Source organism: Macaca thibetana, chromosome 7, assembly GCF_024542745.1.
Source record: "Macaca thibetana thibetana isolate TM-01 chromosome 7, ASM2454274v1, whole genome shotgun sequence".
Classification (NCBI taxonomy): domain Eukaryota; kingdom Metazoa; phylum Chordata; class Mammalia; order Primates; family Cercopithecidae; genus Macaca; species Macaca thibetana.
Genome location: NC_065584.1, coordinates 30,208,303 through 30,233,118, shown reverse-complemented (window position 1 = coordinate 30,233,118; position 24,816 = coordinate 30,208,303). Strand labels below are relative to the sequence as shown.

General features: G+C 40.3%; 1 protein-coding gene across 1 annotated transcript in view; it reads right to left on the bottom strand.

Moving 5' to 3' along the window:
• The window catches only part of NOXRED1 (NADP dependent oxidoreductase domain containing 1), a 34,569-nt gene that overhangs the window by 5,568 nt on the left and 4,185 nt on the right, over positions 1-24,816 (bottom strand). Inside the window, exons 2-6 of the mRNA XM_050798847.1 lie at positions 24,378-24,549; positions 13,825-14,018; positions 7,495-7,675; positions 6,756-6,907; positions 5,935-6,157 (exon numbers count right to left, since the gene is read on the bottom strand). Of these exons, the coding sequence (XP_050654804.1) occupies positions 5,935-6,157; positions 6,756-6,907; positions 7,495-7,675; positions 13,825-14,018; positions 24,378-24,549 (922 nt within the window). The remainder of the gene's footprint in view (positions 1-5,934; positions 6,158-6,755; positions 6,908-7,494; positions 7,676-13,824; positions 14,019-24,377; positions 24,550-24,816) is intronic.

The following is a 24,816-nucleotide window of genomic DNA, read 5'->3' as shown; positions in this document are numbered from 1 at the left end:
CAGAAACCTCCAAAACTGAAAAGCAAAGAAAACAAAGACTGAAAAATACCGAACAAAATATCCAAGGGCTGTGGGACAACTACAAAAGATGTAACATGCATATAATGAGACTAGGAGGAGGAGAGAAAGGAACACAAGAAATATTTGAAACAATAGTGACTGAGAATTTCCCCCAAATTAATGTCAGACACCAAACCACAGATCTAGGAAGCTCAAGAAGACACCAAGCAGGATAAATAACAAAAACAAACAAAAAACTATACCTAAACATATCATTTTGAGACTACCGAAAAACAAAAATAAAAAATCTTGAGATAAGCCAGAGGGAAAAAAACACCGTACCCATAGAAAAACAAAGAGAAGAAAGCTGATTTTGAGAATCATGTGAGCAAGGAGAGAGTGCAGTGAAACATTTAAAGTGCAGGAGGAAAAAAAAATCACTAACCTAGAACTCTGTGCAAAGTTATCCTTCAAAAGTGAAGGAGAAATAAAGACTTTACCAAACAAAAATGGAGGGAATTTGTTGCCAGTAGACCTGTCTTGCAAGAAATGCTCAAAGAAGTTCCTTAGAGAGGAGGAGAATGATATAGGTCAGAAACACGGATCTACATAAAGAAAAGCAGAGCACTGAAGAAGGAACAAGTGAAGATAACTTTAGTTTTTCTTACTTCTAATTGATCTAACAGATAACACTGTAAACCAGAAAGTATCTGACACAAGTGTCAGTCAATTTAGAAAGTTTATTTTGCCAAGGTTGTGGCTATGTGCCTGTGACAGAGCCTCAGGAGGTTCTGATGACATGTACTCAACGTAGTCGGGGCACAGCATGGTTTTATACATTTTAGGAATACAGGAGACATCAATCACTATATGTAAGATGTACATTGGTTTGGTCTGAAAAGATGGGACAACTTGAAGTGGGGTGGGGTTTCCAGGTCATAGGTAGATAAGAGACAAATGGTTTTATTCTTTTGAGTTTTTGATAAGCCCTTTACTGAATACACAATTTATAGGAACAGTCTGTTATGCCTTAGAATGGCTTAGTGAAACAATAGGGCAAATGTTTAAATGTATGTTGCAAAGTTGTAGGATACAAGATTAATATGCAAAAGTAAGTCTCTTTTCTATATACCAGCAATGAACAAGTGGAATTTGAAATTAAAAACACATTACCATTTATATTAGCACCCCCCAAAATGAAATACTTAGGTATAAATCAAACAAAATATGTACAAGATCTATATAAGGAAAACTACAAAACTGATGAGAGGAATCAAAAAACAACGAAATAAATATAGAGATTTCGTGTTCATGGAGAAGACTCAATACTATAAAGATGTCAGTTCTTCCCAACTGAATTACACATTCAATGCAGTCCCAATCAAAATCTCAGGAAATTATTTTGTGGATATTGAAAAATTGACTCTCTAGTTTAAATGGGGCCAGGTGCAGTGGCTCACAACTGTAATCCCAGCACTTTGGGAGGCTGAGGTGGGTGGATCACTTGAGGTCAGGAGTTCGAGACCAGCCTGGCCAACATGGTGAAACCCCATCTCTACTAAAATACAAAAATTAGCTGGGCATAGTGGCAGGTGCCTATAATCCCAGCTACTAGGGAGGCTGAGGCAGGAGAATTGCTTAAACCCAGAAAGCAGAGGTTGCAGTGAGCCAAGATGGTGCCACTGCATGGAGCATGGGCAACAGAACGAGACTCTGTCTCAAAAAAAAAAAAAAAAAAAAAAAGTTTAAATGGAAGAGCAAAAGACTCAGAACAGGCTGGGTGTGATGGCTCATGCCTGTAATTCCAGCACTTTGGGAGGCTGAGGCAGGAGGATCACTTGAGGCCAGGAGCTTGAGACCAGCTTGGGCAACATAGCAAGCTCCCATCTCTACAAAAAAATATAAAAAATTAGCTGGGCAAAATGGTGTGTACTTGTAGTTCTGTAGTTCTAGCTACTCAGGAAGCTGAAGTGGGAGGATTGCTTGAGCCCAGAAGGTTGAGGCTACAGTGAGCCATGATTGTGCCACTGCACCCCAACCTGGGCAACAGAGCAAGACCTTGTCTCAATGACAAAAAAGACTCAGAATAGCCAACTCAGTATTGAAATGGAAGAACAAAGTCAGAGGAGTAACACTACTCAACTTCAATACATACATTAAAGCTACAATAATCAAGACAGTGTGGTATTGGTGAAAGACAAATAGAGTGGAACAGAATAGAAAGCCCAGAAATAGACCCACATAAATATAGTTAACTGCTCTTTGACAAAGGAGCACAAGCAATATAATGGAGAAAAGACAGTCTCTTCACAAATGGTACTGAAGCACTTGGACATCCACGTGCAAAAAAGAAAAAATGAATCTAGACACAAACCTTACACCCTTCACAGAAGTGAAGTCAAAATTTGTCACATTCAGCACTATAAAACTCCTGGAAGATAACATAGGAAAAAATCTAGCTGAACTTGGGTTTGGCAATGACTTTATAGTTGTTAACACCAAAGGCATGATCCATGAAAAAAATAATTGACAAGCTGAACATAATTAAATAATTTAAATTAAATAACTAAAACTAAAAGCCCCTGCTTTGTGAAAGACACTGTCAAGAGAATGAAAACACAAGCCACAGACTAGAGAAAATATTTGCAGAAGACAGATAAAGGACTGTTTTCCAAAACATACAAAGAATTCTTAAAATTCAACAATAGGAACACAACCCAATTTAAAAATGGGCTGGAGACCTTAACAGACACCTCACCAAACACAATATACAAATGGTCAGTAAGCATATGAAAAGATGCTACACATCAGGCCAGGCATGGTGGCTTACGCCTATAATCCCAGTATTTTGGGAGGCCAAGGCAGGCATCACCTGAGGTCAAGAGTTCAAGACTAGCCTGCTAACATGGTGAAACCCCATTTCTACTAAAAATACAAAAAATTAGCTGGGTGTGGTGGTGGACACCTGTAATCCCAGCTACTCGGGAGGCTGAGGCAGGAGAATCGCTTGAACCCGGCAGGCAGAGATTGCAGTGAGCCAAGATCGTACCATTGCACTCCAGTTTGGGCAACAAAAGTGAAACTCCATCTCAGAAAAAAAAAAAAAAAATACAAGGAAAATTTGACAGGAAAACTATATAGTTTACAACATTAATTAAATATTACAATCTTAAAGGAGAGGAGAAACAAAAATCTCATTAAATGCTTAAAAGGGAAACTGATAAAATTTGAAATAGGTTTTCTTAAAACTTGAGAAGAGTAAAATTAGAATGAGTAAATTAGGGCTGACAAACTAATAGAAGGAAACTTTTTGTTTTTATTATGGAAATTTTAAAACAAAAATAGAATGAAACATAGAATAGTATTAAGTAAAAAAGAATTTAACAAAAAATAGTATAACGAAACTCTGTGTGCCTATCACTCAGATTTAACAATTATCAATTTATAGCTAATCTTGTCTCATCCAAAACCCCACCTCCTTTACCCCCATCTGCTGGATTATTTTGAAGGCAATCCCAGACACTATATCACTTGATAGATTTATCACTAAAAATACAAAAATTAGCCAGGCGTGGTGGTGTGTGCCTGTAGTCCCAGCTACTCGGGAGGCTGAGGTGGGAAGATCATGTGAGCCCAGGAGGTGGAGGTTGCAGTGAGCCAACATTACACACCACTGCATTCCAGCCTGGGCAGCAGAGTAAGACCCTGTCTCAAAAAAATAAAAATAAAAACAAAAAAGTTAATGGAAAAAAAAGGCCCACCAAGTGCTCAACATTTAATTAAAATAGACCTACATCATGGCACATCATAAAATTTCAAGATACTGAGGTCAAAAGATCTTATAAGCTTCCAGAAAGGAAAGAAACAGGTTTCAGACAAAAGATTAAGAATTAGAATGGCACTGTGACTCTCAGCAGCAACTCTAGAAGCTGAAAGACAATGAAACAATGCTTCAAAATTCCCCCATCCAAGTACTAACCGGGCCTGACCCTGCTTAGCTTCCGAGATCAGATGATATCAGGCACGTTCAGGGTGGTATGGCTGTAGATGCAATGCCTCAAAATTCTAAGGGAAAATTATTTCCAACCTACAATTCTATACCTGGCTATGTTCTCGATAAAATAGGAGTTTAGAATAAAAGCATCTCAAAGAGTGTGAAAATTATTTCAATGCACCCTTTCTCAGGAAGGTACTGCAGGATATGTTTCCCCCAAATTAAGAAGTAATTCATGAGAGAGAAATAAGAGATGTTTCCATGACAGGAAACAAGAAATCCAATACAACAGAAAAGTGAGGCGAATCCCTGGGATAATGAAAAAGAAAAATCTCCAAGTCAAAAGTGAATCACAGGCATAGAAAATAAACTGTCCATTGATGATTGATTGGAATACAAAAGATAAGAGGGGAAGAAGAATCTAGGATTACTTCTAGGGTTCTGACTTGAACAACTTGGTGAAGCAGCATATAATTAGGTAAGAAACATTAGAAGAGCAGGTATAAGAGCAGGTATGTTTTTGGATGTGGTGAGTTTGAGTGGAGATGGTGAATACACAGTTACCTAGGCATAGCACTGACGTTTAGGCTAGAGATGGCCAGTGTAAAGATGGCAACCTAAGTCCCCAAAGTGGAAAAGATCACCAGGAACAAAGTATAGAATGAAAAGAAGTACAGCATGAAAAGAAAAAGGCCTAGGATAGAGCCCTGAAAACACGCAGATTTAAGGGTGAGGCAGAGGAGGAGCTAGCAAAGGAGGGCCGGGGAGTCAGGAAGAAAATGAGAACGGGAGGGACCACGTCAGCCTAGAGAAGAGGCTGCTTCAGGAAGGATGGCATGTTCAATAATTAAGGAAGAAAAAGAGTTTAAAGCATCCAGTGGATCTAGTGACATGGAAGTCACTAGTAATAAGAGCAATAATCTTTGCATATTAGATTATCAAAGATCAAAAATATTTATTTGATAGTTATCAAATAGAGAAGTGGCACCCTCATATGTTGTTGGTAGAAATGTAAACAAGTACCACATTTTTTATAAGCAATTTGGGAATCCCTATCAAATATAAAATATAAATATGTATAACCTTTGACCCAGAGATTCTTTCACATATGCCACCAAAATACTGGTCCAAGTGCGCAAAGTACAGGAATGTTCAAAGCAGGCCGGGCGCAGTGGCTCACGCCTATAATCCCAGCACTTTGGTAGGCCAAGGCGGGCAGATCACTTGAGGTCAGGAGTTGGAGACCAGCCTGGCCAACATGGCGAAACCCTGTCTCTACTAAAAATACAAAAATTAGCCGGGCATGATGGCACAATCCTGTAATCCCAACTACTCGGGAGGCTGAGGCACTTGAATCACTTAAACTCGGGAGGCAGAGGTTGCAGTGAGCCGAGATTGCGCCACTGCACTCCAGCCTGGGTGACAGAGCAAGACTGTCTCAAAAAAAAAAAAAGTAAAAGTAGCCCGTAATGCAAAATTGGGGATAGGACGAGGAACTACATCTCTATCAAGTGAGACAGGGTGAATAAATTTAATGAAATAAATGTGTCTGGTGGACACCTAGGTAGCTGCTCATAAGTGAAGTAGCTATGATTGTACTAACATAGAATGGTAGCTGTGATACAGTAAGTACAAAAGCAGAATGCATAGTTCCCATGTGTATAACACTGTATATATAGGAATAGATGTGCATATACATTATAACAATATAAATCTTTGTAAATGCATAGATAAAAATATAAAAACTGTTAGAGGTGAAATCTATGAAACAGGATTTGGAAGGCAAAGGACGACATTTACTTTTCCACTCTTTGAAATTCTTTACAGAAAGGTATGATTTTTATCAGTGTTTAAAGAGAACATGAAAGGATAAAAGAAAAAAGCATTAACTAAGCAGAGTCTGGGAGAAATGAGAATGGCCAGCTGTCTGATGCCCTTACCTTTCCTGAGACAAGTTCTTGCCATAGGCTTTGCTGACAAAATCTGTTATTTGAAACTTTGGGCAAGATGCTGTGTCTTTCCCACAGTCTTCAAAGTGCACGGAGAGAAAGAGTTCACTCAGAAGCTGCAGCACTTGGGAGTGGGCCATGTTTCTTGCTGTGCATATGTTTAGGGCCGCATAAAACACTCCCTCCAACCACTTGATCTTGAGGATTATTCCCCCTACACATCAATGAGAAGGTAAATACCAGTTAACACCACCAAAAATGGTTGCAGAGAACCTAGAATAAACCCCTGACCGTGAATAGCCACCTTTTTGAATAGCCACCTTTTTTTCAAGACAGGTTGGTAATATGAACCACAAGATAAACACTCCTTCCTGAGCCATAAGCCCTACTTGTGCCTTTTATAACACATCATGTGTTGACCATCCCAAAGGCGGACAGATACGACTAATGTAGACATTGCTAATGGTAAAAAGTGTCTCTAGAATAGTCGTTGCTAATAAGGAGAAGGAACTGGAGAAAACTGCAAGATTAGAACAGGGAAAAACCATTTTAGTCCAACATTACATCCTCCTATTGAAATAAGCTATCTCCTCTTTTGGTTTTTAGTTTGTCTTTAACAAGTCCAAATGATCAAGCTTCTCAGCTCTTCCCAAGTAGCTCTCCTGCAGTACCTTGTGCCTTGCACACACACACACACACACACACACACACACACACACACACAGAGAGAGAGAGAGAGATTTAATAAGACAGCAATGGGCCAAAAGGAAAGTAATTTTCAAAAGAATGCCAGAAATATGTTGAGCCATGACCAGCAGGACTGTAGGGACAGGTAGCTTGAAGAATCGTAGGATCTTGGAGAGCAGCTATGACTTTCTTATTGGCCCCCCAGATGCTGACAGAATCTTCACCATACTGATACTGAGGCCGCAAGATATTGGTGTGGTTCAACAGTAGTTTCAGCCTGGAAGTAAAGCCAAGACAGGGAGTGCAATGCCAGGACTGGAATAAATGACCACATAACCCACTGTGTTTACATCCAACCCATAAACAGACTCCCCCACACAGCTCAGAGATAAATGCGGGTCTGGGTCTGTGCTGAGAACACTAATTAATTGGACTGTTCATCCACCTAACAAATCCTTACTTATTGAATGTTATGTGCCAGGCACTGGGCTAGAAACTAAGTGTGCAGAAATAATACTTGACACATACTTTCAGTAACTTTTCATGTTATTGACTGATGATTTCTCTTCTCATTGATGCATAAGGAGAATACTTCAGTGTTCAAGTAATGGGAATAAATGTTCTATTGCAATTGTAAACCTTTGTACAGCAAAAAAAATGGTTTGTGGGTACTATTTGTGGGTAAGCAGGGAAGTTACAAAGAAGATTGGCTAACTATGTTCTTCTACAGATAAAGTTGCTTCCCCTTATTACTGGAAATGACCAGCTCTAAGAGGTAGGGGCTACAGTGGAGGTGGGAGGCAGAAGTCAGAGATAGGGAGACAGAACAGTTGTGCCAGTTCCGTTCTCACCCTAATAAGATACCTAGGTAGTGGGACGGCAGCTACAAAGCTGTACACAATGCTGGTCTTCTCAAGGCTGGTGTGAATTTCTACGCAGATATTAGGCAGCTGAGATGGCAAGCAGCAGAGGAATATCACGTCGGCCCAACTCACCAGATCAGTGTTATGGTAAAAGCATTTGATTCCCAGCTTCTGGAGCTCACCTGGGAGGGAAAAAGGAAGACAGAAAGAGCACAGTACTAAGGAGTTTGACCTGAACATCAACTATGGGGAGAGGGTGATCATTATTTTAGCTCAGTAAATCAACCCAAGACTTGTTGCTCCATAAATCAGAAGATATTCCTTCCTACAGGACTTCTAAAAGCCATGCAGCAATGCCCTAACTCTAGTACTAAAGCAGCAGTAGTAGCTGAGACTACAGGCACGTGCCACCACGCCCAGTTAATTTTTGTATTTTTAGTAGAGCTGGGGTTTCACTATGTTGGCCAGGCTGGTCTCGAACTCCCATCCTCAGATGATCTGCCCATCTTGGCTGCCCAAAGTGCCGGGATTACAGGTGTGAGCCACCACACCTGGCCTACAATTCATCTTTATCTTACTTTTAGATCAAGTGCTAGAATATTTCCGATTTTTTTTTTTTAAGACAGGGTCTTGCTCTGTCACCTGTGGTGTGATTACGGCTTACTATAGCCTCAACTTCCTGAGCTCAAGGGATCCTCCCACCTCAGCCTCCCAAGTAGCTGGGACCACTGGTGAGTGTGACCATGCCCAGCTAATTTTTTTATTTTGTGTAGAGACAAGGTCTCACTATGTTGCCTAGGCTGGCCTCAAACCCCAGGACTCAAATGATCCTCCCACCTCCACCTCCCAAAGTTCTGGGATTACAGGCATAAGCCACCATGTGCTGCCCAGACTTTTTTTCTTTAGGAAGAAAAAAAAATCTCAGAGAAGACTTTTACTCCAGTGTACTGCAGGATAACCATGTGTCAGATAATATACAAAGTACTTTACAGTGTCTAAGGTGTAACCCTCACAAGGACCTTATGAAGCAGAAATGAGTAGCAGTCTCATTTTACAGATGAGGAGACTGAGGATTCAAGAAATCATATGACTTTTCCAAAGTTACAGAGCTGCTGGCTTGAGGTGGTGGAAAAGACTAGGAGCGTGGAAGGTATAAATCAGAGGCTGAGAGGAGTTTGCAAATATTTAACAGTTTCTGTAAAGTATATACAAATTAATTTTATTAGGATATTTATAAATGAAGAAAGACTGGCAACTCATGTAGTTGCATAAAAACACTTACTGGTAGTTCATTTTTTTTTGTTTTGTTTTGTTTAGGCTAGAGATGGGATCTCACTATGTTATCCAGGCTGGTTTCCAACTTCTGGCTTCAAGCAATCCCCCTGCCTTAGCCTCCCAAAGTGCTGGGATTATGGGTGTGAGGCAATATGGATTTTCAAAAGTATAAACCTAAAGTGTACATTCACATCTGGTGATATGTCGTAAATGTCATTGGAAAACAGAATATAACAGACATTGGCGAGTGACTTCTTATGTTAACCACTGAGAGTACATGGCAAATGTAATGCTGCAGTTATCTAGATACTGATAAACCTGGAAGAAAGATGATTTGGTTTGGCTCTGTGCCCCCACCCAAATCTCATCTTGGAATTGTAATCCCCATGTGTCGAGGGAGGGACCTGGTGTGAGGTGATTGGATCATGGAGGCAGTTTCCACCATGCTGTTCTCATGATAGGGAGGGAGTTCTCACGAGAGCTAATGGTTTAAACATGGCAGTTTCCCCTGTGTGCTCTCTCCTCCCGCCTTGTGAAGAAGGTACTTGCTTCTCCTTCACCTTCCACCATGATTGTAAGTTTCCTGAGGCCTCCACAGCCATGCAGAACTGTGAGTCAATTAAACCTCTTTTGTTTATAAATTACCCAGTCTCAGACAGTATCTTTATAGCAGTGTGAAAACAGACTAATACAACAGGACAAAGTTTACAAAACAGGCATATCTATCATTCTCTCATGTGTTGTTCTCATTCTTTTCACGTGCATAGAAGCTGATGTTGAGCATTTTGAATTCTTGTTTCCTTACACAACACACACTGACATTTTACAACTATAATTTTATTCTAATAAATACATTGCTTTGCAAAGAATATATGTACTTTGTTGAAATATCACATATATTAGTCCTATTGATGGGATAAATATACCTTGACTGGTAAGATTTTTTTGTTTTTTTTGTTTTTTTTATGAGGCAGAGTCTTGCTGTCATCCAGGGTGGAGTGCATGGTGCGATTTTGGCTCGTTGCAACCTCTGCCTCCTGGGTTCAAGCAATTCTCATTCCTCCCCTGTAGCTGGGATTTGAAAGTATGTGCCATCATGCCCGGGTAATTTTTGTATTTTTAGAAGAGATGGGGTTTCGTCATGTTGGCCAGGCTGGTCTCAAACTCCTGGCCTCAAGTGATCCACCTGACTCAGCCTCTCAAAGTGCTGGGATTACCAGCGTGAGCCACCATGCCCAGTTGGTAAGATTTTTTTTCTAGTTTCCTTAGGAATATAGGAAAAAAAAAATGGCCAGGTGTGGTGACTCACTCCTGTAATACCAGCACTTTCAGAGGGTGAGGCGGGGGAGACTGGTTGAGCCCAGCAGTTTAAGACTAGCTTTAGCATTACAGTGATAGCCTGTCTCTATTTATAAAACCAAAAAAGAAAAAAACATTACAAATCAATAAGAAAAATAAACCTTGGCATGGTGGCTCACACCTATACCCCAGTACTTTGGGAGGCTAAGGCGAGTGGATCACTTGAGGCCAGGAGTTTGAGACCAGCCTGGCCAACATGGCAAAACCCCATCTCTACTAAAATATTATACAAAAATTAGCTGAGCATGGTGGTGTGTGCCTGTAATCCCAGGTACGTGAGGGGCTGAGGCATGAGAATCACTTGAGCTTGGGAGGCAGGGAGGTTGTAGTGAGCCGGGATCATGCCACTATACTCCAGCCTGGGTGACAAAGTGAGATTGTGTCTCAAAATAAATAAATACATAAATAAAGTAAGAAAAATATGGGTACTTCAACAGAAAATATGGTCAAAAGCACCTCAAGAAAATATGACATAGTAATAAAACCTAAGAAAATAAAACTCTTCTAGTGATTAATGAAAGACATATTAAAACAAGAAAATAACGTAAAGCATATTAAAATGGTGATGTTAAAAATGATCCCAGCACTGACCAGGGTGTAGTGAAATGGGTATTCTTATGCAATGTTGGTAAAAAAGTATACCTGAAAACCTTTTGGGAGGTCAATTTGAAAAAATACATTAGAAGTTTCTTTAAAAATTACAGATACCTACCACATGACCCAGCCATTTCACTGCCTGGTATTTACCCAAGAAAAATGAAAGTAGTTGCCCACATGAACACTCATATACACGTATTCATGGCAGCTTTATTTGTAATAGCCGAAACTGGAAACAGCTTAAGTAAACCAAATGAATAAACTGTGGAATAATCATGCAAGGAAATACTACTCAGAAATAAAAAAGGATATTGATATATAAAAAAACTTGGATATATTTCAGCTGGGCATGGTGGCTCACACCTGTAATCCCAGCACTTTGGGAGGCTGAGGTGGGAGGATCACTTGAGGTCAGGAGTTGGAGACCAAACCTGGCCAACATGATGAAACCCCGTCTCTATTAAAAATACAAAAAATTAGCTGGGCATGGTGGTACGTGCCTGTAATCCCAACAACTTGGGAGGCTGGGGCAGGAGAATCGCTTGAACCTGGGAGGCGGAGGTTGCAGTGAGCCGAGATTGTGCCGCTGCATTCCAGCCTGGGCGACAAGAGTGAGACTCTGTCTAAAAAAAAAAAAAAAAAAAAAAAAAAAAAAAAAAAAAAAAAACCTTAGATATATTTCAAACAAATTATGCAGTGTGAAAGAAGTTAGACTAAAAAAACACTATAAACTGTATGATTCCATTTATATAAAACTCTAGAAAATGCAAACTAATCTATGGTGACAGAAATCAGATTGTTGGTTTCCTGGGTGGAGAGCTACAGGGAAGTGGACAGAAAGGGATTACCAAAGACAAGGGGCAACTTTTAGGGGTGATGGGATACGTTCATTACCTTGTGATGGTTTCACAGGAGTATACGTGCCAAAATATCAAATTGTACACTTTTAACTGTGTGCCATTTATTGTATAGAAATATTTTAGGGCCGGGCGCGGTGGCTCACGCCTGTAATCCCAGCATTTTGGGAGACCGAGGTGGGCAGATCACCTGAGGTCAGGAGTTCCAGACCAGCCTGGCTAACATGGTGAAACCCTGTCTCTACTAAAAATACAAAAAAAAATTTAGCTAGTCATGGTGGTGTATGCCTGTAATTCCAGCTACTGGGGTGGCTGAGGCAAGAGAATTGCTTGAACCTGGGAGGCAGAGGTTGCAGTGAGCTAAGACTGTGCTCTCCACAATCTGCACTCCAGCCTTGGTGGCAGAGCGAGACTCAGTCTCAAAAAAAAAAAAAAAAAAAAAAAAAAAAAAAAAAAAAATTAATAAAGCTGTACCAATTCTTTGACCTAATAACTTTATTTGGAAAATTATGTACAAGGAAGTTCAACTAAATAAGGTACAGTTAACATAAATTATAGTACATCCATACTTTGGGATACTACACAACCTTAAAATCTTTTTTTTTTACATTAATCTCTTACTAATATAATTAACATTTTAAATCCTGAGATGAAAACAGAGCAAGGAAGAATGGTGTAGGGTGTCTGGTGGTCTCAGCCACTGCTGGGCACAACTACAAAGTCTGTGCATCCAAACACCAGATACAGCAAGCACAACCTGCTAGGGAGAAGCAAGGGAGTGTGCTCAAAGCCTGCTGGGGTAACCTTCTACTGTGGGAAAGTGGAGGGGCTTAAAATCATTATTTCTTATTGATTGATTGGAGACAGAGTCTCACTCTGTCGCCCAGGCTGGAGTGCAATGACGCGATCTCAGGTCACTGCAACCTCCGCCTCCTGGGTTCAGCCTCCTGAGTAGCTGAGACTAAAGGCACCCACCATAACACCTGGCTAATTTTTGTATTTTTAGTAGAGACTGGGTTTCAACATGTTAGCCAGGCTGGTCTCAAACTCCTGACCTCAGGTGATCTGCCCACCTCGGCCTCCCAGAGTGCTGGGCTTACAGACGTGGGCAAATCATTATTTCAAAAAATGTTAAAACAATATGAGAATATGCTCATGATACATTATGTAAAACAAGCAGAATACAAACAACTATATATAGTGTCAATTACTGATATAGAGAAAAGAAAACATGGGAAGGAAATGATAACCTGAGTAGATTATAGGTAGTTGTACCCTTCCTTATAGACAAATTTTCTATAATATGCATATTATTTTACATTTTTTATTATTGAAGTATAATTTACATATAATGCAACACACAGATATGAAGTATATAGTTTGATCAGTTTTGACAAAAGCATACACCCATTTAACCCATACCTCTCTCAAGATATAGAACATTTTCATCTCCCCAGAAAAAGTTCCTTTGGGACTTTCTCAGTCCATCTCCCCAGAAGAAATCATTGTTCTGATTTCTATCACCATAAATGGAATCATTACAAAACTTTTTTTTTTTTTTTTTTTTTGAGACGGAGTCTCGCTCTGTCGCCAGGCTGGAGTGCAGTGGTGTGATCTCAGCTCACTGCAACCTCTGCCTTCTGGCTTCAAGCGATTCTCCTGCCTCAGCCTCCTGAGCAGCTGGGACTACAGGCACGCGCCACCCCGCCCAGATAATTTTTGTATTTCTAGTAGAGACAGGGTTTTACCATGTTGGCCAAGATGGTCTCAAACTCTTGACCTCGTCATCTATGCACCTCGGCCTCCCAAAGTGCTGGGATTACAGGTGTGCCCACCGCGCCCGACCACAAAACATTTTTTAAAAGCCAGTAAATGTCATTTTTAAAAACATAAGGCCAACTGCAAATGCCTGGAACTGTATAACACCCAACCAGACCCTAACTGATTCAGTCAGAAGATCTGAACTCTGTATGGAAAGCTTCCCTCTATCAAAGATCCAGAAAGATAATTCACCACCAAGGGCACAGGGAGGAGAGATGGATATAAAACATATACATGGAGAAAAAAAGTTGCTTTAAAGAACAAGAGAGAAAGTCATGCTTCTAACCTTTCTTAGGTCTAGCAAGCTGAGAACTCCACACGCTGTATGCAAGGACTCCTCTTTGGAGGACCCTTTCAAAATGGCTTTGTTGACACCTACACAGCACAACCAAGCCCCCTTTCTCCCACACACCGCTGCTCACCCAGAGCCTCTGGCCTCCGAGTGGAGATCCGCAGGCTTTCAGCAGGGATGGGGACGAGCTGCAGCAGTGTGCCAGCCAGCTGCTTCCCAAGGTGGCCACCTCCAATGATGCCCACCTTAAACTCTTCAGGAGTGGCTGAATTAAGGGAGTCAATTGAGAGATGTCTGGAACTTTGATTCTCATTTAATGATGCTCTGGAGAATGAACACACAGACACATACATAACATAAATACGTGCACACACTGTAGTTCTTTTTTTTTTTTTGAGACAGAGTCTCGCTCTGTCACCCAGGCTGGAGTGCAATGGGGTGATCTCGGCTCACTGCAAACTCCGCCTCCCAGGTTCATGCCATTCTCCTGCCTCAGTCTCCCCAGTAGCTGGGACTACAGGTGCCCGCCACCACGCTGGCTAATTTTTTGTATTTTTAGTAGAGACGGAGTTTCACCATGTTAGCCAGGATGGTCTCCATCTCCTGACCTCGTGATCCGCCCACGTTGGCCTCCCAAAGTGCTGGGATTACAGCCGTGAGCCACCGTACCCAGCCTAGTTCTTCTTAACTGTCAATCTCTGATGATTTCTGCTTTGTCATTTAAGGTGCTTGGTGGCACCTTAAAGTACTTCGGAGATAAGGCATTTCAACTGTGTGTCATTTATCCAGCCTCACTAGGGAATGAAATGTTCCTCCTGAGTTAATTTTCCAGAAACAAAAGTATAACCCTTTTCAAGGGACCAAAATTTAAAATGTTTTAAATGAACATACTTTGTTACATGTATTATGCTTGTCTGGTTAAACAGTCTGAATATTTAATCATTTCACTGGCTCAGTACACCATTGTGAACAGTCACTATCATACAGCATACTGTAATGTCTATAACACATTGTGGGCCAGTCCCCTCATGTTTTGTTTGTTTCTGTGCAGACATCTGTCAATTTTTTTTTTTTTTTTAAATCATGGTTAAAAAACACAGGCTGGGTACGGTGGCTCCCATCTGTAATCCCAGTACGTTGAGAGGCCAAGGCAGGTAGATCACTTGAGCTCAGGAGTTTGAGACCAGCCTGGGCAACATGGTGAGACCTCGTCTCTACAAAAAATACAAGAATTAGTGAGGCATGGTGGCGCACACCTGTAGTCCCAGTTACTCCAGAGGCTGAGGCGGGAGGATTGCTTGAACTCAGGAGTTTGAGGCTGCAGTGAGCTGTGCTCGTGCCGCTGTACTCCAGCCTGAATGACAGAGCAAGACCCTGTCTCAGGAAAAGCACACACACACACACACACACACACACACAGCATGAACTTTACTATCATAACCATTTTTAAAGTGCACAGTACAGTTGTGTTAATTATACGCACATTGTCGCTAGGCATGGTGGCTGATGCCTGTAACCCCAGCACTTCGGGAGGCCAAGTGGGTGGATCACTTGAGGTCAGAAGTTTAAGACTGGCCTGGCCAACATGGTGAAACCCTGTCTCTACTAAAAATATAAAAATTAGCCCAGCATGATGGTGTAAATCTGTAGTCTCAGCTACTCAGGAGGCTAAGGCAGGAGAATCTCTTGAACCTGGGAGGTGGAGGTTGCAGTGAGCCGAGATCCACTACTGCACTCCAGCCTGGGCAACAGAGTGAGACTCCATCTCAAAAAAAAAAAAAAAAAAAAAAAAAATAGATAGACAGACAAATATAGATACAGATATAGTTGTGCAACAGATCTTTAGAACCTTTCCATCTTGCAAAACTGGAACTCTATATGCTTTTTTTTTTTTTTTCCAAGACAGAGTCTGCCTCCATTGCTTGAGCTGGAGTGCAGTGGCACAATCTCAGCTCACTGCAGCCTCCACCTCTCACATTCAAGCAGTTCTCTGCCTCAGCCTACTAACTAGCTGGGATTACAGGTGCATGCCACCACACCCCATGCCCAGCTAATTTTTGTATTTTTAGTAGAGATGAGGTTCTCCATGTTGGCCAGGCTGGTCTCAAACTCCCCACCTCAAGTGATCCGCCCACCTCCACCTCCCAAAGTGCTGGGATTATAGGTGTGAGCCACTGCACCCAACCTGAAACTCTATACAATTTTTCTCTCTCCCCAGCCCCTGGAAACTACCATTCTACTTTCTGTTTCACTACTTTAGATACCTCATATAAGTAGAATTATGTGGTATTGTCTTTTTATACATGGTTAATTTCACTTATCATAATGTCCTCAAGCCTCATCCATATGAATTTTTGGATTTTTTTTCTATCTTCATGAAAAATGTCATTGGGATTTTGATAAGGATTGCAGTGCATCTGTAGATGGCTTTAGGTAGTATGGACATTTTAAAACTAAGTCTTCCAATCCATAAACATGGGATGTCTTTCAGTTTATTTGTGTCTTCCTTAATTTCTTTTAACAATGTTTTGTAGTTTTCAGTGTACAAATCTTTCATGCCCTTACTAAGTTTATTACTAAGTATTTTATTCTACTGGAGGCTATTGTAAATGTGAATTTCATAATTTCTTTTTCAGGTTGTTCATTAGTGTACAGAAATGCAACTAATTTTTTTTTAGTATGTTGATTTTGTATCCTGCAACTTTGCTGAATTTGTTTACTACTTCTAACAGTTTTTTTCTTAATGGAATCTTTAGGGTTTTCTACATGTAAGATCATGTCAGCCTGAGCACAGTGACTCATGCCTGCAATCCCAGTACTTTGAGAAGCCATGGTGGGAGGATTGCTTGAAGGCAGGAGTTAGAGATTAGTCTGGGCAACATAGCAGGACACTGTCTCTACAAAAAAATTAAGTTAACTGGGTGTAGTGGTGTGCATCTGTAGTGTAGCTACTCAGGAGGCTAAAGCAGGAGAGTCACTTGAGCCCAGGAGTTCAAGGTTATAGTGAGTTATGCTCATGCCATTGCACTCCAGCCTGGTGGACAGAGCAAGATTTTGTCTCAAAAACAAACAAACAAAACATGTCATCTGTGAACAGAGACCATTTTATTTCTTGCTTTCCAGTTTGGATGTCTTTTATTTCTTTTTCTTGCCTAATTGCTCTGACTAGGATTTCCAGTACTTCAACAGAAGTGGTAAAAGTAGGCATTTTTGCCTTGTTTCTGATCTTAGAGGAAAAGCTTTGAGTTTTGATTTTTTTTTTTTTTTTTTTTTTTTTTTTTTTGAGACAGAGTCTCGCTCTATCATCCAGGCTGGAGTGCGGTGGCGTGATCTCGGCTCACTGCAACCTCCGCTTCCCGGGTTCATGCCATTCTCCTGCCTCAGCCTCCTGAGTAGCTGGGACTTCAGGTGCCCGCCACCATGCCCATCTAACTTTTTATATTTTTATTAGAGATGGGGTTTCACCGTGTTAGGCAGGATGGTCTCGATCTCCTGACCTCGTGATCCACCTTCCTCGGCCTCCCAAAGTGCTGGGACTACAGGCATGAGCCACCACACCTGGCAAGCTTTTAGTTTTTACCATTGAATATGATGTTACTTGTGGGCCTTTCATATATAGCCTTTATTATATTGGGATAATTTCCTTCTATTCCTAGTTTGCTGAGGGTTCTTATCATGAAAAGGTGTTGAATTTTGTCAAATACCTTTTCTGCATCAATTAAAATGATCATGTGATTTTTGTTCTTCATTTTGTTAATGTGATGCATTATATTGATTGATTTTGCATGTTGAATCACTGTTGCATTCCAGAAATAAATCCCACTGGGTCATGGTGTATAATCCTTTCTCTTTTTTTCTGGGACAGGGTCTCGCCTGGTCACCAAGGCTGGAGTGTGGTGGCACAATCACAGCTCACTGCAGCCTTGACCTCCCAGGCTCAGGCAATCCACCCACCCCAACCTCCCAAGTAGCTGGGATTACTGGTGTATGCTACCACACTTAGCTAATGTTTAAAAATTTTTTGTAGAGACAAAATCTCATCATATTGTTGCCCAGACTGGTTTCAAACTCCTGGGCTCAAGTGATTCTCCCACCTCACCGTCCCAAATTGTTGGAATTCAACAGGTATGAACCATTGCACTTGCCATATAAATCTTTTAATAAACTATTGGACTCAGTTTGGTAGTATTTTATTGAGGAATTTTGCATCTGTATTCACTATGGGTATTTGTCTGTAGTTCCATTATTTTTGTCTGGTTTTGGTATCAGGGTAATGCTGGCCTCATAAAATGAGTTCAGAAGTGTTCCTTCATCTTCAATTTTTTTTGAAAGAGTTTGAGAAGGATTGTTCATTCTTCTTTAAATGTTTGGTAAGGCCAGGTGTGGTGGCTCATGCCTATAATCCCAGCACTTTGGGAGGCCAAGGCAGGCAGAACACCTGAGGTCACGAGTTCGAAATCACCCTGGCCAATATGGTGAAACCCCGTGTCTATGAAAAAGACAAAAATTAGCCAGGCGTGGCAGGCGCATGTAATCCCAGCTCAGGAGACTCGCATGAACCCGGGAGGTAGAGGTTGGAGTGAGCCGAGATCACGCCACTGCACTCCAGCCTGGGTGAGAGAGCGAGACTCTGTCTAAAAATATATAAAAAATAAAAATAAATGTTTGGTAGAATTTTCCAGTCAAGTCATCAGGCCTGCGGCTTTTCTTGGGAGTGTATTATTATTTTTGAGTCAATCTTACTAGTTATAGTTCTGTTCAGATTTTAAAAATTTTTTCATGATTTAGTCTTTGTAGGCTGTATGTTTCTAGGAGTTTTTCTATTTCTTTGAAGTTATCCGATTTGTTGGCATGTAATTGTTCATAGTAGACTCTTAGTCTTAAGATCCTTTTTACTTCGACAGCATCAGTTTGTTTGTGTTTATAGAAACAGGGCGTTGCTTTGTTTCCCAGGCTGGGATTACAGGCGTGAGCCACCACACCTGGCCTGTGGCATCAATTTTAATGTTTCCTCTTTCATTTCTGATTTTGTTATTTGATTCTTCTCTCTTCTCTGCCATTTAGTCTAGGAAAGGGCTGTTAGCTCTTATTTTCATTGACTTTTTTTTCCCCATTGTTTTTATAGTCTTATTTTGTTTATTTCTAATCTAATTATGTGCTTCCTTTTGCTTACTTTGGGTTTAGTTTGTTCTTTTTCTAGTTCTTTGAAGTATAAAAAGTTACACTGTTGATTTGAGATCTTTCTTATTTTTAATGTAGGCATTTACTCCTATAAAGTTTGCTCATGGTACTGCTTTTGTTGCAATCCATACGTTTTGGTATGTCGTTTTCATTTTCACTTAAGATATTTTCAAATTTTCCTTGTGATTTCCTGTTTGATCAATTGGTTGTTCAAGAGTTGTGTTAACTTCCACATATTTGTGAATTTTCTAGTTTTTCTTCTGCTGTTTCTAGTATCATTCTATCATGGTAAAAAAAAAAAAAAAAAGACGGTTGGTATGATTTGAATCTATTTAAATTTGTTAGGACTTGTTTTGTGACCTAACGTTGATCTATCCTGGAAAATGTTCCATGTGCACTTGAAAAGAACGTGTATTCTGCTGCTGTTGAGTGGAGTGTTATGCACTTGTCTGTTAGGTTCTAATTGGTGTACTGTGTTGTTCAAGTCTTCTGTTTTCTTATTAACCTTTTGTCTGGTTGTTCTATCCACTATTGAAAGTTGGGTATTAAAATCTTCTGCTATAATTGTTTACCTTCAGTTCTGTCAATATTTGCCTCATATATGTGGATGTTCTGATGTTAGGTACATGTATAATTGTTGTATCTTCCTGGTGAATTGATCTTTTTATCATCATGTCATTCTTTGTCTCTCATGACAGTTTTTGAAAATCTATTTTGTCTGATACAGGTATGACCACTCCTATTCTTTTTTGGTTACCATTTACATGGAATTATCTTTCTCTATGCTCTTTCAGTCTGTGTCCTAACATCTAAAGTGAGTCTCTTGAAGATAAGATATGTATTGAATCTTTTTTTTTTTTTTTTTAAATCCATTCAGTCACTTGGTATCTTTTGATTAATGGGCTTAATCCATTTACATTTAAAATAATTACTGACAGAGACAGACTTATCACTGCCATTTTGTTTTTTCTCCAGGTGTTGCAGTTTTGTTCCTCTTTTCCTCTCCTGCTGCTTTCTTTTGTGTTTCACTGATTTTTTTTTTGTAATTATATTATTTTCTTTTTTTCTGTTGATATTTTCTTTGTAGTTACCATAGGAAATTGCATAAAAATCATAAAAATAGTTGTAACAACCTATTTTAAGATAACATCAATCATATACAAAAACTCTACTTCATCTTTTCCTGCCTCTGCTTTTTGTTATTTATCTCACGAATTATATCTTTTGGATATTTTTTATCCATTAGCATGGTTTTATAGTAATAGTTTTTTTTCAGTATTTTTATTTTTGAGACAGGGTCTCACCCTGTGGCCCAAGCTAGAGTGCAGTGGCGTGAACACAGCTCACTTCAGCCTTGATCTCCTGGGCTCAGGTGATCCTCCCGCCTCAGCCTCCCAGGTAGCTGGGAGTACAGGCACATACCACCATACTTGGCTAATTTTGTTATTTCTAGTAGAGACAGGATTTTACCACATTGCCTAGGTTGGTCTCGAACTTCTGGAATCAAGCGATCTGCCTGCCTCAGCCTCCCAAAGTGCTGGATTACAGGCGTAAGCTACCGTGCCAAGCCTATTTTTAATTTTTATTATTTATTTATATTTATACTTATTGATAGTTATAATTTTACTTTCTACATTTTATTATTTCTATATTATTTACATATATATATTTTATTTATCTTTTTATGAGACAGGGTCTCACTCTGTCACCCAGGTTGGAGTGCAGTGACATGATCATGGCTCACTGCAGCCTCAACTTTCGAGGCTCAAGTGATCCTCCCACATCAGACTACCAAATACCTGAGACCACAGGTGTGTGCCACTATGCCCAGCTAATTTTTTTTTTTAAGAGATGTTGTCTCCCTGTGTTGCCCAGGCTAATCTCAAACACCTAAGCCCAAGCAATTCTCCTGCCTTGGCCTCCCAAAGTGCTGGGATTATAGGTGTGAGCCATCACAGTTGGCCAGCTTTTATCTTTAAATCCTATACCACAATTAAAAATGATTTATGTACCACCCATCACAGTATTATGTATATGGCTATATATTCACCTTTGCCAGAGAGCTTTTTATTTTTGTATACTTTTGTGTTGTTGACTAGCATGTTTTCATTTCAACTTAAGGATTCCCTTCAGCATTAGTTGTAAGGCAGGTCCAGAAGTGATGAGGTTTTTTGTTGTTATTGTTTATCTGGGAAGCTCTTTCTTTCTCCTTTTTTTTTTTTTTCCCTTGAGATGGAGTTTTGCTCTTGTCACCCAGGCTGAAGTGTAGTGGTGCAATCTCAGCTCACTGCAACCTCTGCCTCCCTGGGTTCAAGCAATACTCCTGCCTCAGCCTCCCAAGTATCTGGGATTACAGGTGCCCACCACCACACCCAGCTAATTTTTGTATTTTTAGTAGAGATAGAGTTTCACCATGTTGGCCAGGCTGGCCTTGAACTCCTGACCTCAGGTGATCTGCCCACCTCGGCCTCCCAAAGTACTGGGATTACAGCCATGAGCCACCGTGCCCAGCTTCTCCTTAATTTTTGAAGCACAGGTTTGCCAGATATAGTATTCTTGGTTGACAGGTTTTTTTTTTTTCTTTCCCCTTTTAGCACTTTGAATATATCAAGCACTCCCTCTGGCCTGTAATGTTTCTGCTGAGAAGCCACTGATAGTCTTCTGGGAACTCCCTTGTGTGTGATAAGTTGCTTTTTCTTTGCAGTTTTCAGTATTCTTTGCCTTTGACTTTTGATGGTTTGATTATAATGTGTCTCTGTGTAGTCCTCCTTGGGTTCATCCAAATTGGAGTCCTCTGAACTTCTTGAATTTGGATGTCCATTTCCTTCCTCAGATCTGGGATGTTTTTGGCCATTATTCCTTCAAATAAGCTCTTTGCACCTTGCTCTGTCTCTCTTCTCCTTCTGACATTCCCATAAGGCATATATTGACCCACTTGATAGTATCCCGTAAGTCCTCTAGATTTTCTTCACTTTTCTTAATTTTCCTTTTGCTCTTCTGATTTGATAATTTCAAATAATTGCTCTTCAAGTTTGCTGATTCTTTCTTCTGTGTGATCAAGTCTAATGTTGAACCACTCTAGTGAGTTGTTTCAATTCAATTATTGTGCTCTCCAGCTCCAAATTTTGGTTGTTTCTCTTTATGATATTATTTTATTCATGTATTGTTTTCCTGATTTCATCACTTTTTTTTTTTTTTCATAGAGACAGGGTCTCACTATGTTGCCCAGGCTGGTCTCAAACTCCTGGGCTCAAATAACCCTCCCACCTCAGCATCCCAAATTGCTGGGATTACAGGCCTGTAATTACAAATTAATCTGTAAACTGTACCTGGCCTAGTTGTTTTTCTGTGTCTTGTAGCTCACTGAGCCTCTTTAAGATTATTATTTTGAATTCTGTGTTAGGCATCTCATAGATCTGTTTCTTTAGGGCTGGTTTCTGCAGTAGTTTGTTTCTATGTTTGAGCAATATTGCCTTTTTATTTTTTGCTGGATTTGGGCTTTTGAAAGAACAGTCAGGTCTCTCCCAATCTTTACAGACTGGCACCATACAGGGGAAGATCTTTCCCAATCAGCCCAACTAGAGATTCTGGGGCCTGTCAAATCTTTCCAGGAATGAGTCTTCTCTGGGCCGGGGTTTGGAATTTCCCAATTAAAGAGTTTTGCCTGTTTCTATTGCAGGGACTCATAATCTTTTCCTCACTCTGGTATCTATCTGCAGTACTGCAGGTTCTCTGTACTGCAACAAGTCACTGAGTGATCCTTTGTTTTCATCCAAAATATGTTGGTTCCTCATCGATGCTCCAAGTCATGTGAGACAGAAACCAATCCCTTAGACAGCCCCCCAAAAGGTAGAACAGTGGACAAACATTCCATTTTTCTTTTTCCCTCCAAGGGAGAAGCCACAAATTAGGCATTTTCTCCTGCTCACCTGAGGCTGGCTTGAGGAAAGGAGTATCTTAGGTGAACTGCAATGGCTTTTCTTACCCCTGTAAATGCAGCTATTCTTGGATTTGTACCTCTCCGGGGCACTACAATTTCTTAAGTGCTTGCTGGAGTTTTCATAAAGGCATTTGGACCATATATTGTTAAGTTAGTGTCTCAAGGTTACAAAGTCTGGAGCTTCCTATTTCTTCATCTTACTGATGCCACTGTCAATGATACCACTGTCTGAGACAGCTGTCAATTTTTATTGCTATTAGATGTGAGTGCATTCCTTTCCTATGATACACCCACTCTTTCTAGTTTGCTATTTCAAATCTGCAGACTTGAGAAACCAGATAACTTGGCTTTTTGAGAAGGTTATGACTTATAAACATAAATGGTTTATAAAAACAAAACTGTTCATTCAGGGTACAAATTTAAACAATAAAACAAAAAGGAACAGAACTGAGAAACTAAGGATGAAGATTTCAGACCACTATTTTCAGAGGTCCAACTTACTGTTGGTGCTGGATGTGTTTCCTTGGCCCAAGATTAACAAAGTCAGACTTCTGAATACATAAGGTATACTTTCATTGCTATATGAGAGCCTTATATTTGTTCTGTATTTCTGTAAAAACCAGTGTCTTAAAGCTCTGGATTTTGCTTCTAAGCAACACAAGTCACACTCTATTTAAGCCTTCTCTCCTGGTTGAAAGAGCACTTTCTCTTAGTGCCTGATCCTTCGAAATATAAAATGCCACCTGCAAGTTTCATGTATTGTTTCCTCACCAGTCATATTGAGTACCACCAATAGGTATATGCATCCTTATCAGTAAGCCAATCCATAAATTCACTGAGCAGCCTGCCTCCTTGGACATATGCTGTATCTATAAACATGTTTAATTCAAATCTGGTCCCACCATCCAGGAATTAATCTAACTTCAGAAAAAAACTAAGAAGTAGAGTGAGGAGGTGACATATGCTCCCAGAGTGACCTGGAGTTGCAGAATTCTGGAGCCTAATTATAGGTACATGCTTCACACACATTTCCTATTTAAGTGTCTGAAGCCATATTGATATCAGAATCAAGACTGGACTGAGAGCTTTTCTGCAAATCAATATTCCTGGTTTCAAGGAAGTCATTGGCACAGGACCTGTGAAGGCCTGGGTAGCCTTCCTGTAAGGGAGCATTCCACTATTACCTCAGCCCCAAAAGAAAGAACTGATTCCACTTGCACTCCTTGCCAATAGATAAGGAATGGCTAGACATTAGCAACTGTGGAGGGCAAGCTGGTGGTAATGATGAGTGAGTGAATGGATGAACAAATGATCATTTAATCAATCCATCCACTAAAAGGTAATCACTACTAGTCCATGCTTTATTATGTAACCACAGCTAGGGGACCCTGGTATAGATTTTCCTGTCCTTTCAGACCAGGAGTCATTGACTCTGGGTTGGAAAAGATAGGACGACAATCCACCAGCCAAACTTACCCTCCGATATAAAAAAAATGTAAGACATTTGAATTCTCAGCAGTGAGATTCTTGTCCAACTTCCTCAATTTGGATACTCAGCTTACCTCAAATTATATAATAGTTTGCAGAAGAAGGTTGCATGGGCACAAGCTTCTATCATCAGTCCCCGAGAACGGCCCTGCAAATACAGCCAGATACGATCTTCCTCTGGAACCCCATACTCAAACTGCAGGGACTCAAGGTCCTGGAGCATGTCCATTTCCAAGCCACTATTTCCTGCAGTGATAGATACTAATCAGTTTGGCTCCCTGTCCTGGTAGAAGAAGGGTCTATGTAGGTGGTGTGTGTATGATGGTATGTGTGCCCAGGTCACAAGCACTCACGCTGGTGGGCTTCAGCAACTCTCTACTCCCAAATTCTGAACTTGGAATTCACCTCTCTTGAATTCACACTCTAGAGTGTGAGTGTTTGAGGATTCCTAATCACTGGCTGCCCATGAATCCTGGACTCATGAAAAATCTGTACAGAAACCCAAAGTGTTGT